Source organism: Salminus brasiliensis, chromosome 1 (genome assembly GCF_030463535.1).
Source record: "Salminus brasiliensis chromosome 1, fSalBra1.hap2, whole genome shotgun sequence".
NCBI lineage: Eukaryota > Metazoa > Chordata > Actinopteri > Characiformes > Bryconidae > Salminus > Salminus brasiliensis.
Genome location: NC_132878.1, coordinates 90,618,383 through 90,632,899, shown reverse-complemented (window position 1 = coordinate 90,632,899; position 14,517 = coordinate 90,618,383). Strand labels below are relative to the sequence as shown.

The window sequence follows — 14,517 nt, the reverse complement described above, 5'->3', positions numbered from 1 at the left end:
GATTCAAATAAAGGTAGCTCTAGATATGGGCATCAGTCAAATGCCAAACAGTCAAGTAAAAAATATTGGATCTGTACAAAAATCTGTGAGGTTTCTAATGTGAACAACAGCCCCACAACAGCCTTACATATCTTCCATACAGCCCACTCTTACACAAATGACTTCCTTTTGATGACCCACTATAGATGCATACAGATGCTCACCTTGTTTTTAACCAACATTCAAGTAAATAGGTAAACTTAACCCACCACTCCTTACATCCCTACCCTAAACCTCAACAATGGCTCTAATCAAAACCTTGATGCTGTATTTAGCTTTTACAGATACGCTGGACTACCAATGTAAATTCTGACCAATATGTGTTATTCTGGAGAAAGTGAACAGTGAAAATTCATATTTTCATAGGATCAATTTGACCAATTCATCCAAAATGTTTGGAAAATGGACCTCAACGTCACTTTCAAAAGAGTCAGTGTATTCCTACTGTACAGTACAGTGTATGACCCAACACTCAGCCCTGCACTATCCCTGCTTAACCAATAGTGGGGAGTGTTGGTCCAGAAATGTTCTCATTCAACAGCGTGATACAGAAATAACTGTATCTCAGCATCAAACAGTTGTAAAAGATGTCAGATCTCAGGATCTCACTGGCCTGATTCCAATTCAGAAAAACCAAGACCTCGTCTACTTCCACTAACAACCTCCACCTAGAAAAATCCACGCTGTCGGAGGAGCTCAGTTTCCATCTTAAACAACTCGTAGTCTACTAGTCTCAGGCGATGACTTAGCAGATTCAATTAATAAGGGCTTGGTTTTCTGTGAATAGATCTGAATGCAACAGTGGCCTGGTTACAACCTGACGATACAATTATTAATACAAATATCACAATACAGGGATAACGTTTTATTGCGATGATGTAATCGAGGTGATATTTTTGAGATATTGTCATAGTATACAAACACGCCACCATCTGCATAAAATCTGTTCCAATCAGAACAGTGGAATCCGAAGACGTCTGTACAACACTGCCATCTAGTGGTTGGGGTTTAAACACTACACCAAATAAACCACTGTCTGCTACCAATCTTGACATGTAAAATATTCAATACTTTGTTTTTGAGAATCGATACAGTACTGCAAAATATAATATTGTGATAATTCGATAAAGCGCTATTTTCATACACCCCAATTTAGCAGCACAGCTTTAACCACAGCTTTTTCTCTCCACTGATGCAATGTTCCACATACCAATCTATTAATTCCCTAATCACTAGAGTGACTGAACACCAAGGATGGTCAATAATGCATCAAGAAAAACCTCTGTGAGTGGCCAATCCACATAGGCGATAAGGGAAAAGTCCACTACGCTAATCTCTCATCTAATCTGCTTAGTAATACAAACCTCTATACTTTAAGAGGGGTAATGTGGAGGAGGCCATGAAGAAACAGTTAATGCGTTAACAGTTAAGATTATTTGCATAAATTCAGCATCTTAGAGCAGTCCCGCTTGGCCATCCCCATCAAACGCATCCTCAGGCTGGGGTACACATCCCGACTCACAGTAATCACTCTTTAGATCTTCATTAGAAAAACATAAAGCACGGAGAGCGGTCCTAACAAGCAGTGCAAGGCAAGTAGGCAAGGTCCAGAGATCAAACTGCTAACACATAGTCCATCCAGCGAGATGAAGCAATGCATCACATTTGAGAGACTGACTAAGGTTTTGGCTACGGAGCCGGTGAACATGCTAGCTTCCTGGGTGACTAAGAGTATTTGTCTGGCACCTTGGAGCCACACGCAGGCGGTTCTCTCGTGGCGGAGACCAGAATGGCCAGGGCGTTCGTGCCACACAACACGGCTCCTAGCGCTTCCAGGTAGGGCTGGGCGAAATGTGCAAAGAAAGACCTGTTTGTGTATTCTATCTGACAGCTATAAATTCTGCCAGTTAACTGACTGACTTTCTTACGTTTGAGTCTGAGGTTTGAGTATTTTGGCTAATACTTAATTTGAAGGTTATCTGACCCACACAAAAGCGCTGAATAGCCAAAAACATTGCATTAAAATACAAGGTCTTCAAACTAAAGTTCAAGTGCATCGAAATTGTCCATCTGATAAATGGCCTTCTTAACTAAATCTCAGCCATATAAAAGCGCCATCTTCTAATAAATGCATTCAGCTACTTTAAGTTGCACCCATTTCTCACACAGATGTGCAAATGCACACACAGCTTGTCTAGCCCCTGTAGAGAAGTACTGCCAATAGAACAGCACTCTCTGGAGCAGATAAACATGAACCTATTGGCACCATGCTGCCTAATGCCAGACTTGGGCTAGATAAGCCTTGATAAGCATTGATACTTTTAGGATAAGCTGGGGAGTTGGGGATCATCTGACATCCTGTTCTCACTAAAGATCTTGCCACCAAATGCGATCAAATCCTTACAGCAAGCCTTCTTCCCTGGACAGTAGAGACAGTTACTCCAACAAAAGCAGTATAAACTATTTTTGTAATACACCTGATTTTGGATGAAACAATGATTGAGCAAGTGTCTCAATACTTTTGCCCAGTAAAAATGTTTTGGGTGAACCACTTTGAGAGAAATATATGTAATACTGGTCAGCTGCAGGTAGTGATGCTTATCAGCTAACACAGGTAGTGACTGATAAACTCATGAGAGACTACAAAGAAATTGTGGACAGTGAATGAACTTGATCAATCTGGCAGCAACTATATAAGACATTATAAGACAAATTATAAGAGTGTATATGTTGTTGCGTAAATGGGAGCGTTATAAAAACTCAAGAATTATTGATTAATTATTAAATAATTCCTGATTTGTTATAGCGCTCCCAATTACGCAATGATGTTTATAAGTTCAGTATCAATAAGCTAAATGTTACAGTGGCAGCACCACATTTCAGGGTAAAATGCTAACTCCATCGCTCCCCTCAGACGCAGGAGTTGGCTGGCTACCAAGCCAAATGCCACTGCTCTACCAAGACAAATTTGTACATAGGGAGCATAAGACAATACAGCGCTCTGAAAAAGTTTTTTTTTTTTAATTCTAGAGGCTTGCGTTTTGTTTATGGCCGGGAATGGAAGGCAGATTTAAAAGGAAGTTAATGGTTCCAGTGTTGTTGTGGGTTTTTGTCTTGTTTGGTAGTGCCCACCCTTTCATAGCTCCCCCTAGCACTAGGAATGAGTAAAGACCTCGCATGCAAAGCCAGTCACTGCCTCTTTTTGAACTATTGCAAATGTGGCATTGCCGAGCAGCTGACACACTTGGATGACAATGCCGGGTACCTTGCACCATCGCACCAGCTAATGTTGATGCCAACATTGCTTTAAGAGTGATAAGTGGGTAGAGTGCAATGTACCCATCCGAAGACAGCACAGCAGATTATGCTCTCTCAGACTCCGGCTGCTGATGGCAAAGCACCTTGACTCAGGATTCAAACTTGCGAGTCCCAGGCCCTAGTGGCAGCGCAATAGAGCTGAGCCACTCGCCTCTTAACCACTAGAGGTCGTGTTTCTTGAATCTGGACTAATTTCCTTTAAGAAATCTCCTTAAATAAAGTATTACCATTAATTTCATATTTGGACAGGTAGGTAGCAGTTCACGCTGTCGCAAGTGAATAGCCTTCTTCTACCGCCCCCTACCCAGCAAATAAAAGGCGTACATCGCCACCTAGACTTTTCTGCTAGTACAGTTTTAAAGAACAGAAAGGCCTAATCATCTGACCGAGAATACCTCAAACACATTTTATCAATACCGTTTTCATTTTACCTCCCAGGCCTAAGCTGCAGGATCACATACCTCAACGGAGGGCAGAGGTGCAACCTTCCAGTCCCCTGGCCAGACAGGAGAGGAGGGGGGGAGCAAGGGAGGAAGAGTTAGAGAGAAAGATGGAGACAGAGGTAGAGTAAGCGGAAGGGGCGGGGTGCTGACTCCCCTTTTGGGGGGGTGTGACCGGGAAAGAGGGGCAGCGGCGGAAGGAGACAGGGAAAGGGGCAGAGAGAGAGGTAGAGAGAGAGGCGGGGTGCCCGCAGACTTTCGGCTGGCGCGCCGGGGGGTGGGCGGAGAGTAGGAGGGAGGGAGGGAGAGAGAGAGGGACGGGGGGAGCGAGCGAGGACGGGAGGGAGGAGGGGTACTCACGGACTGTCGGAAGGGTTGAGGGGGGGCAATGGGAGGGGTCTCCATGCTGGGTTGCCTGCCGGTGGCAATGCTCTTCCTCCTGAGACGGGCGTTGTCTGAGAGGGGAAAGAGAGAGATAGATAGATGGAGAAAGAGAGAGAGACAGAGCGAGGAAGACAGGAAGAGAGATGGACAGAGAAAGAGAGGCAAGAAGAGAAAGAGAGAGAGATGACCACATCAGAGTGCAGCAAATATCCCAAAGGTGTAGCAAGATGTCCTGCTAACCATAACACAATGGCGCTGTCGTGTTAGTAGTGTGTGTTGAGCTGGTACGAGTGGATCAGACGCAGCAGTGCTGCTGGAGTGTTTAAACAGTCCAACAACCAGAAATATTCAGCCAACAGCGGCGTCCTGTGGGCAGCAGCATCCTGGAAGCACTGATGAAGGACTAGAAGATGACCAACACAAACTGTATAGCTGCAGATAAGCTTCTGTCTTTGACTTTACCTTTATCTACAAGGTGGACCAAGAGTGTTTAAACACTCCAGCAGCACTGCTGTGTCTGATCCACTCGTACCAGCAGCACAACACACACTATTAGCACACCAACACCACCATGTCACTCAGTGTCACTGCAGTGACAAGAAAGATTTTTCACCAGTTGAAAAAGTTGGATGACCACTACCCCACCTCATCCACAACTCCCCAACTCATCTCAAAAGTATTAGATGGAGCACAAACCATGATAATCCACTGCTCCACAGCTCAATGCTGGGGGGAGGGGGGCTTTATACCCCTCTAGCTCATGCCTGCGATGCCTGACACATGAATTGGTGTCCACAAACGTTTGGGGATATAGTGTATATGGATTAGCCTAGGACGATCATGACCACCTGTCCTGTAATTTGTCCCCAGTATGTTCTATGAAAGTCCAGAAAACACAGCTGCACATACATCCAGTTCTTTACCCCTGTTACAGAAGACGTTCCTGAATCCAGATGAAGCAGGCTGGTACTGGGTTATGCAAGACAGCAGAAGCTGACTGAGTTAGTCCTGCTTCTGTCCTCTTACAGTGCCAGCCACTTTCCATAATAGTTCCCCCCAAGGAGTACAATGGTGTTCACGGATGGGAGGGTTTCACAAAGAAGTGCACCATCTATTTCCAGTCTTTTGTGAAGACGCCTCCTTCTGAGAAAAGTAAGGTAGCACTTATGGTGTCCTGCAATGGGCTGAGAAGAAAATGGGGGCGAGGTGCAAGGCTTTCTTCATAGTTTCCCTACAGGTCAAATCCACAGGCGTCCAAATAGCTCAACAAGTGGCCCTGTGTGCTGATCTGCCTGCCATCACTCCATTCTCCCAGGCCTGCAGATGTTGATTTGTTGTGGCCACTATGGTGCAACTGCCTGAGAAGCCTCTGCTCAGACCCCCTATGCAGAGGCCTCTACTATGCGGTCAACAAACCAAGCATTGCCTACTGACAGTCCCTGCATGGCCAGGTTTAAGCCTCCTGTGCTGCTGGCTTCCAAGTGTCCACTCTAATGGACATCTAGCATTCTATTCAAAAAGCAACCATTGACCCTGTGGTTCATGCTTGCCTTCTGGGTGATCCTATCCACACTGTCCACACTGTCCAGCCTCAGATGTAGATCCCAACCTTTTTTGGATGTCAACCCTAAGTCCCCGAAGTCCCAAGTCCTGTCTTGTTCAATTCAGATCATGGACAACAGGCCTTGGAAAAGGGTCCAGTCCATCAAGTCTGACTTTCTAGGATCTCCCTGGCTCCTGCTGCACGTCACTTGTATCTCATATGTCTTGTCTGTTTTAATGATGCTCACGTGTGTCTTGTTAAGTGTATGTGTGTAATTCTCGTGTGGTCCCCTTTTGGTTAGGTCATTCTCTATCCATCTGATTCTCTGCATACTCTGTTAGACTGCTTTCATTGTTCTTCTTCAATGGACTGAACCCCACAGGACTGACCACCACAGAGCAGGTAGTACTTGGGTGGAGGATCAATCTTAGCACTGCTGTGACTAAACATTCGTTGACCGTGACCACCTGCAGTCCACCCCTGCTCTGGACAATGACTGTATTCTGTATTTAATTCAACAACATAAACAATGAAGATTTCAATATTATAAACAGCACCTGGATATTAATTTTATCAGAGCTGCATTCTCCAAATGCTTTCTTAGTCATTTTAGAATAATCTACAGCTCCAATCATTATTCCAGACACAACTACATTTTTTAAAATTATGTTTTAATGAACATCATATTAGATTATTAACAATTGTACACATTTATCCCCAACCGAATGACATGGATTTCAAATGTGAAACCTTAACAATTACACATTGTTTAAAAACCCAGTTTGAAGAAAGATTGTGGTAACTCTTTTTTTATTAACTGTTCTATTCCTGTCAGCTTTGTAGCTCCAGTGCAAATTTAAGGCAAATTAATAAACTATATTAGGAAAAAAAATTTGCTTTTTGATCTTTCAAAGCTGAATTCTGTGAGAATTGGGTCATTTTTGCATTTTGCATTGGTCATTTGATTTTATTTATGTGATGCTTTTTTAATCCGTACTTGAAGTGAAGTAAAGTAACAGGTGCTGGCAATATAAAAATCATCACGTTTTACCAGTTTAAATAGAGAAACGGTGACTTAGCCGTTGGGTCTGAGCATGGAGAAAAGTAAGAACAGCAAAGAATTGTTCATGGGAATGATAGAAAAGTACGGTCAATCTCAAGGCTACAAGCCCATCTCCAGAGATCTTATCCCATTGTCAACTGTGTGCAACATCTTTAAGAAGTTTACAGTCCATGACATCGTAGCTAACCTCCCTGGATGTGGACGGTGAAGAAAAATGTCTGAAAGACTGCATGAAGGGTTGTTCAAACAGTGGCTAAATAACCTCTATCCACTTCCAAACACTATGGTAGGAGACCCAGGAGGACCCCACCACTGACAAGAAGTGTACACTCTTTTGTAGGCAGCTGGACACATGCATTTGTTGACAAGTTAAGAGATACAGAAGCGGGAAGTATGTGGACTGAGGCGGCAAAGTGATATTGCAGGATTTTACACTTATATATATGACTTGGGTTATGCAGCGTTGCACAGTCCTGGAGAGCAGTCTCCTGCAGCTCCACCTCCAGGTTCTATAGTGCAGTAGCAGCATTCTGGCCCAGAGTGGCAATGACAGAGATGCTATTCTCCCTGTTACAGCCAGTGGAGCACCAACATGACTCTGAAGCTGCTATTCTAAGGTAAAGTTTCGACATAATGCAGACCCAGAGGTACGGAAGTAGAGGCATGCTGGTGCTCTGAACCCCCTTACAAGAAACCCAACAAAGCTGGCCGACTGCAGGCACAAGAGGCCGTGCTGGCAAACACTGCCCTTACTGACCGGCGTCCTTGAGTTAGTGTCTGCTTCCAGAGGCGGAGCAGTACGCTGTGTGCTGTATATGTGATGGATGTGGATGCCTAGATCTGCTCGTTACTCAGGAGCATGCATTAAAACCATTAGGTCCAGAGCAACAGAAACAAATGAATGGGCAGTGTAATGAATGTGGAGGCGTCAGGGGTTGGGCGAGCTCCAGCAGCAGGCCGCCTCGTCCACCGGGCTGGAACACCAGAGTGAAGAGAATCAACCCACCGGCGTTGTGCTTTTCTTACTCCATTCTTTTCTGCCTGGCGGATCAATGCTAACCCTTACATAAATCAGACCGTAAATACCCGCTGTCTCTCCAACTATCACTCTCACTCTCTCTGTCTCTCTCTCTCTCTCTCTCTCTCTCACCCTCTTCCCCTCCATCTTTTTCCTCCTTTCTCTCTCGCAACACCTCATTCTCCCTCTCGCTCTCTCTTTCTCTCTCTCTCTGACTCCCTCCACCACCCTCTGCCTCTCACACACACACACAGACACACAGTTTGTTCGCTTTCACCCACGCACCTCTTTTACATAATTCAAATAGTGTATTTATCCATCTCTCCTCTACAGCCTCTTCTCTGCCTCCCCCCCACCCACCCACCCCCCCTCTCTCTCTCTCTTTACCTCTCTTGCTTTTTGATGTGAGCTGGTCTTTTCTCTTCTCTATGCGCTTCCATTCTCATGCAGGCCTCTCTACATTTTTTCACTCCCTTTGTGAGCAGTTCCCTTCCCTCTGTTCTCCATCTCAAACAGAACAGCACACCTCAGAAACCCAAAGCCTTTGCTGTCTCACCGTGTTGTAGTGAGCGATGCGACCGCACCGTCAAACAAGCCGACTACCTGAAGTGTGTGTTAAAATGAACTGCACCTAATGATCACTCACAGCCACTGATTTCACCATTAGCACATCATGAGTCAGCGGGTTTTAAAGGCGAAGTTGGGGGGAAAGCACTCAAAGCTGAGGCCTGAATTATTTAGGATGCGTGTTGGACAGCTGCATTTTAGGAGGAGGTCAGACTGATAAGGTTTGGCCAAGGTTAATCAAAGGATTCTGTTTCTAGACTGAATTTCAAACTTTCTGGCTTCAGTAGGAGCTCTGGTTAGATCTTACCTCAATCTTACCTCAATCAGTACTGTCTGTTACTCATGGCACAAAAAGAAAAGGCTTTAGACATCCCCAAACAAGTTAGGGTTATTTAGACTCTACAAAACAGAATCCACCCTGAGAAGTCTCACTAGGACATGCCTATAGAGGATATGCACTGACGCCACGCTCCCACTGGAACACCCCCCCCCCCTTCCCTTGAGTAGCAAAGCATTTTGCAACACGGCTGCAGCTTTTATTTGGGAAAACGGCCCAACCAAGAATAAAACAAGCGATTATCTGCACAAATTAAACACAGCTGATCCATCCAAATTACTCAAGAACTAATCAGTGGTCAATGGGTCCCATCTAGGCCCCATGTGCAGTGTGCAACCCAAAAGGGACCCATGTTTAAACTCTCCTGGTGGGCATTCATATGTGGGGCCCTAAAAAAGAACCTATGGATTTTGGGGGGCGGGCATGGTTGAGGGAGGACCACTTGGAAAAAGTGAGTTCAATGATGCTCTCTTGGACGAAAGGTTGGGGCATCACTGGGGATTTAGTATATAGTGTCTCTCTCAAAAATCCCACCTCAGGCCCGGAAGCCGCTACCGCACTATGGAATATTATTGGTGGATCTGTACGTGACCTCTCGCCAGAAATGCAGAACACAGCATAACTGAGTCATATTGGAGTAAAATCCTGTACAATGAATCTACCACCTCAGTCCATGTGCTTTCAACACTTCTATCACTGTCACAGAGGCCAGTTCTGTATTTCTCAGATTGTCAAAAAATGCATGTGTACAACTGTCCATGAGGGGATGCTAAAATTGTGATTTGTATTTACAGCAGTGGTGTAAAAGTAAATTACTTTTCTCAACTGTAGGGGGAGCCCAGTAGCAAAACATATATATTCTTGCATAATGCTGTTTTAAAGTGTGTTTGTTAAAGATACACTTTAGTAAAGTCAATCAACCAATCAAGCTAGCGTTGGTTACACTGGCATGACACACTGTTGTACAGGTCGGCCCCCAGTAAGCTCTCTGCCACGGATTCACCCATAATTCCTTGCCGCTTGTCTGCTGGCTAACTACCTAGCCCTGGTGTTCACCCACCAGCTTACACTGGGTGTCATCAGCCTTGTGGAGTGTTAGGCATCAGATCTACTTTGCATTTCAGCTTTCATCTGCTGCCACAGTAGATCACCAGCCCAAAATATTACAAAGAAAAGAGGGGAAAGCCTCGTTCTCTGTTTTCACTGCTCTGAAGTACACAGATTCTCTGAAATTCAGCAAATACGCTGTGTGAAGGCACGCTTCTCTTGGAAACATCTGGCACATTTGCAGGAGGGCCACGGACTTGGGCCTCCTCGGGTGTCAGAGGCCTGACGTTGGTCTGTCTGACTTTTACATCAACATGCTACAGTTATGGCCTCTTATTTTAGGTTTAGGTGCCCGCATTTGTCACTGCACTATGAACAGTGAAATGTGTCCTCAGCATTTGACCCATCTGTGGTGGTGAACACACACACCCACACACACTAGTGAACTAGGGGCAGTGAGCACACAGAGCGGTGGGCAGCCTGGGGAGCCGAGAGGGTTAAGGGCCTTGCTAAAGGGCCCAACAGAGGCAGCTTGCCCAAGTCCGGGTATCGAACCCACAACCCGGTCATCAATAGCTCAGAGCTCTAACCACTGAGACACCACTTATGACAATTATGGCCTATTATGTAATGACACACAGCAATTTGCTAGTTCGTCCCACAGGCGTGAAGAATGGAACGGGGAGTCGAGCTCTTCAAGGACTTTTTGGGCTGGAGTTCGGGAGCGGTTTCTACGTAGGTAAGGGAAGCTGAACCCCCCCTGGCTAAAGTTGAGAAGAAGGAATGAGACTGGGAGGTGGAGTGTGCAAAATGGTTTGACATGATGATGATCTCCCAAAATGAATTTATACTCATTTATTTCATAACTCCACTTAATGCATTTGAAACCGAACAACACAGCATGCCATAATAATCACTCCTACTGGTAAAGAGTAGAGCAAATGAGCCCTCAACCAAATCCCTCAACCACAGTTGTCACTAGCTCCAAAGACCCACAGAGATGCAGGATTGATAGCAAAGATGCTGAGGATCAGAATCCATCTGCGCTGCACACAGAAAGCGAATCCATTTTTGTGGCATAGCATCATTGCTGCTCTCTCCAAATTGGGTGTTAAAGTGGGCTTCAGCCTGCCCAGTCCTCAGGCTTAGCTGATTGATGACCTGCTTAGATGAGCTTATGACACAGCGCGGCTGCATTGGAAGCTCGCTCTCTGTGCGCTCAGTGCCGCCCGAGAGCACTGGGCTGGACCTTTATGACCAGAATGATGGCCTTCAACTTGATGAACAGCGTACTAGACGGACCAATGTCTCTGAGCGGTGACTCAAAGTCAGCTGTGCTTGACCCAACTGAGCCTGCACAGTATATCGCTATGTGATCGTTACTGCCACGCCGGCCTCCCCAAACATGTAAATGAGCTTCTAACCAATCTAACCAAGGTTTTACTGGGTGCTTTGAACATCCTGGCCAATCACAGATGTGCTTTGGTAAAATAATGCAGGCCATGTTAAACACATCACATTAGGGGTTCAAAAGTATTGGGACGTCTGCTCATTCATTGCTCACACACTCTTCTGCAATCAAGGGCATTAAAAAGAGTTGATCCTGCTTTTGTTGGAGTAACTGTCTCTACTGTCCAGGGAAAAGGGCTTTCTAATAGATATTGGAGCTGGAGCATTGCTGTGAGGATTTGATTGCTTTCTGCGACAAGAGCGTTACTGAGGTCAGAATGTTGATGATGATGATCACCACCCCACCTCATCCCCAACTCATCCCAAAATAAGTATTGGATGGAGCACCATCCACATTCCAGAGAATACTGGGGGGCTTTATACCCCTCAAGCCCACACCTGGCATTAGGTATGATTTCAGTAGGTTCATGTTTATCTGCTCCAGAGAGCTTGTGTGTGTGTGTGCATTTGCAGATTTGTGTCAGCAATAGGTGCAAATTAAAGTAGCTGAATGAATTTATTAGAAGGGGTGTCCACAAACATTTGGACATATAGTATGTGTGTAATGTGTAATAATTTTGTTCTATTTAATGGAGCCCTACCCGGAATACCGAACTACTGTCTTAACTCTACCTCTAAACACAGTTGTTCTATTACTAGAGTGATAATTAGCTTTTTCCTTTTCAAATACCACATTATTTATTCCAAGATTCTAATATACCGCACGGCAGTTTTCCAATATGCTGTCCAGCTCTAGAACCAGCAGAATGACTCAAACCCAAATTATCAAGAGCCTGGTCTGGGTGTTGTTGAAACAGCCTAAGCAGCGATGAGTTTTCAGAATTCTGAGGTATGCCAAACAGTATGTAGGTGGCAAGGCATGCAAAAACCTTGACACGTCCGAGTTTTTGAATGGCCTTAGCCGAGACAAAGCAGGTAGTCAATAACAGTGCTGGATACCCTTGAAGGAACACCCACTAAAGTGCCAAGCAGTGCGGATTGCCTATTTCCCAATGTGATGCTTACAACTTGATCCACAGCAACTCAACGGACTACTCATGGGACATGGTATTAAGGTTTGTTAAGTATTAAGGTTGCTCATGTTGCACATCGCAATAGATATGATATATGATAGTGTATGTCGTGATAGCGTATTTTGAGATGCATTAAAGTATCAGAATTTGTAGCGTTTATTTGCGCTTGTATCTTACAGGATTTGCTGCACTGCTGCACTACAAGGTAATTCTATGTGTAGGTTTTAAGTAGGTGCTATATCCACATTAATTGGACTTTAAATTATAGATTCAACAATTGATTGTATTATAAATACAACTCTACTGCCAACTGGCTGTCCTTGAGGTCATGTAGCAAAGTCCAGCACTTGGTATTCTTCTCCAAGTGCAACCAAGCTACTTAGAGTACTATACTGTGCCTTGCAAGTGCAAAGAGGGTGAAAATCACTTCAGGTACGTAGCTATCAGTTGCTGCTCAAATTCAACCGGAAATCCTTTCGAATCAATTAGTGCACAAGTTCTCTTAGAGCATTCATGGAGTTGTATCTTTGCAGGAAATCGAATCCACTGTATAATACAATGAAAGAATCATTATAGCTCATAATAATGATGACATTGTGCCACTGGTCATTAGCGTAACTGACTTTGATAAATATGCTGCAAAGTAAAACGACTGCAGTTGATTGTCTTCCTGCCTGTGTCTAATCTTTCGCATCTCTCTTGATTAATGCGATCGTTCATCACTAGGGACACAGGCTCTGAACTTACTGCAGTTCATTTAGATATAAACATGATGAAAAGTGTCTACATGGGGTGATATGCACAGAATTCTAAGTGAGAAGACTTCTTAAACACTGCAACAAAAGCTAAAATGACAATAAAAATAAATATTATAATAGAAAACTGTATTTTTCTCAGTAGAGCTAAATAATAGGTGCCTGAAAATGGACCTGACCAACTATGAACCTCAAAAACCTCAAAAAAGAAAATCCAGCAACTATAACAGAGCTGTAAAACAGGCCAATTCCAAAACCCCCAAACTGTTACATAACAGTCTTGGTTCATTGTATTTACGCCTCTGAAATTTACATCAACTCCGCCCACTACTGAAAGCCTTTCAACAAGTAAAGCTACAATGCAGTCAAAGGCTAGAGACATAGCTTTTGCTGCTAGGCAATGCATTCGCATAGTCCAATGACATCAGAGTTTCCCAAGCCTGGTCCTGGAGGCACCCTGCCATGCACATTTTAGTGCTTTCTCTGCTCCCAACACATCTGATTTGACTCATCAGCTCATTAACAAGCCCATTCAGAGTTGCAGGGGGTGTGTTAAAGCAGGGAATCTGCTCAAATGTGCAGGGTTGAGAAACACTGGCGTAGATCACCATGAGCGTAAACCAGCTGCGTCATGAACTGAACTGTTTACATACTTGCATAAGTGCTAGAAGTGCTACTGGAGGCTTCCACTAGAGGGCAGACCACTGAGCAGGTTTCCACATCACCTCTTAAAATAAAAGTGATCTCTCCCTAGCTGTTCTGATAAGTATATTTGTCACATAGCCACATAGACACATGGTCACATAGCCTTCCCTTAAAAGTTTCCACCATTTTGACATTGCAGAGTGCCTACACTGCCCCTACTGCTTTGGCATGTACAACAACTTGTGTACGCATAGCATTTGTTTCTGAGGACACGCCTCTAGGATGTCTCTAGCCCAATGAATGACTTCAGGAGAATATGCTGTGGCTGATAGTGAAGAGCAGCTAATCACCACCAGACTCTGCTAGTTATGGGAATACTGGTTTAATACCAGGCCTCAGAGAGGAAGCTCAAACTTGGGACATGACGAGGCTAAAGCTGGGAAGCTATCTAAAAGGTAATGCTAGCTGATCTCGTCTCTCCAACATCTGTTGAACTAAGCTTGAGTTAGCTACACATCAGTATGGAAAGCAACACACGAGAAAAGCAAACCCGGGGGAGCGAGCGAGCGAACAGGTGCTAGGCGGGTGTTAGGCTAAAAGCTAACCCAGCTACATTCTCTTCAGCTAGCTAACGGTACACCATGCCGAGAGGACACTGAAAGGACACAGAGTGGACAGCAACACCGTCCAGTAAGACTTGGGTATAGATACAAAAATAACTAGTGTTCTTCTTGCAGTGGTAAAAACAAAGCTATGCTGTGTATGCTAAGATGTGGGCTCTGTGAGCCGATGCGGTGCTGTAAACCAGCCAATCAGAGCAGAACTTGGATTTTATTTCTGGGAGGCCTCTATAAAAGGACAATCAGCATGTTTCAGTC

General features: G+C 44.6%; 1 protein-coding gene across 11 annotated transcripts in view; it reads right to left on the bottom strand.

Moving 5' to 3' along the window:
• The window catches only part of syngap1b (synaptic Ras GTPase activating protein 1b), a 184,557-nt gene that overhangs the window by 53,480 nt on the left and 116,560 nt on the right, over window positions 1-14,517 (bottom strand). For 10 of the 11 annotated variants that reach the window (XR_011980623.1, XM_072692362.1, XM_072692369.1 and 7 more), the window contains one exon: window positions 4,158-4,252. The exons of the other annotated variant lie outside the window; for it this stretch is intronic. Coding sequence is in view for 9 of the 10 variants with exons in the window: in XM_072692362.1 (XP_072548463.1) it covers window positions 4,158-4,252 (95 nt within the window). In the remaining variant the exon portion in view is untranslated. The remainder of the gene's footprint in view (window positions 1-4,157; window positions 4,253-14,517) is intronic. 11 annotated transcript variants of the gene reach the window in all.